General features: G+C 37.4%; 1 protein-coding gene across 3 annotated transcripts in view; it reads right to left on the minus strand.

Moving 5' to 3' along the window:
- The window catches only part of LOC133578202 (nitric oxide synthase 1-like), a 199,766-nt gene extending 199,428 nt beyond the window's left edge, over window positions 1-338 (minus strand). For all 3 annotated transcript variants that reach the window (XM_061932433.1, XM_061932425.1, XM_061932442.1), the window contains exon 1: window positions 1-338. This exon is cut by the window's left edge and continues 416 nt beyond it. In XM_061932433.1, the coding sequence (XP_061788417.1) occupies window positions 1-306 (306 nt within the window). In that variant the 5' untranslated portion in view covers window positions 307-338.
- Between the last annotated feature and the right edge of the window lie 1,006 nt (window positions 339-1,344).

The raw sequence follows: 1,344 nt of genomic DNA on the forward strand, positions 1-1,344 counted from the left end.
GCCCTCGGGCCCGCGGAGGATGAGCACGGCGTAGCTCTCAGGTAAGACGTTCTTGAGCGTCTCCAAGGCGCGCTCGTAGGACAGGTCCACTAGAGGCTTGTTGTTGACGGCCAGTACGATGTCGCCCACCTGCACCAGGCCGCACTCCTCGGCGGCGCCGCCCCGGATTAAGTCCGACACGATGACGGGCGGCTTGGAAACCCTCTGCTTTACCAGAAAGCCCAGGCCGCCCACCTTCTTCTTGAAAAGACGCACCGAGATGATGTTGGGCTGCAGCTGGCACACCGTTGCCTCGGACTCCTGCATGGCGCCGGTCTGCGCGTGTGTGTGCGTGTGCGTGTGTGACTGGTGTGTGCCCTCAGGGAGTTTCTGAAAAGCAAGACAGGGAGAAGAGCAAACAGTCTATTAATTTAGCAGGAAATGGCTTTAGTAAGATACTTAACCTGCACTAAATATTGTATTAAGAAGTTGAAAACCATCACCATGTGATATATGTATATACATATCAGTGACGTGCGGTGAGGTTGATGGCTGGTGAGGCGCTGACTTCATCACAGTCAGATTTACAAACATATGAACCCTAAAGAGTATCTTATTTAAGGCTGCAGCTAACGACTATTTTTCTATCGATTAATCTACAGATTATTTTTTCGATTAATCGGTTAATCTATAGATTATTTTTTCGATTAATCTATAGATTATTTTTCCTTTTACCGATTTTTTTTTTTATTTAAAATGAAGATGAAAAAATAAATGTAGGCCAGTTTTTTCAAAAGGCATGGCTTTTATTTACAAAAAAAAAAAAAAAGTATGGCCACTCAGTCAACATTGACAACAACATGACAAAATATTCTGTAACAATGTAAACATTTAAAATTTAACAAAATTAAAAGTAGCTTATTTGCTTTTTAATGTGCAAATATAAAAGTAAACATCCAGTGCAAATCTTAATATTCTGCAATAGTATAAGCATTTCAAAAGTAAAAGTATTGCTTATTTTGCTTTAAAATGTGCAAAAATAAAGATAAACATCCAATACAAAAAAGTGCAAAACGAAAATAATCTGTAACAATGTAAACATTTCAACAAAAGTAAAAGTATTGCTTATTTGCTAAAATGTGCAAAAATAAAGATAAACATCCAATACAAAAAAGTGCAAAACAAAATATTTTGTAACAGTGTAAACATTTCAACAAAAGTAAAAGTATTGCTTATTTTGCTTAATAACACAACAATGATAGTATGATTAAAGTGAAAGTTAATTGTTGGTTTGTACATAGTATATGTAACTGTTAATGTTGTAAAAGGTATTTGCACAACTAATTAACGTTAGCGTTTGTGACA

Source organism: Nerophis lumbriciformis, linkage group LG03 (genome assembly GCF_033978685.3).
Source record: "Nerophis lumbriciformis linkage group LG03, RoL_Nlum_v2.1, whole genome shotgun sequence".
NCBI lineage: Eukaryota > Metazoa > Chordata > Actinopteri > Syngnathiformes > Syngnathidae > Nerophis > Nerophis lumbriciformis.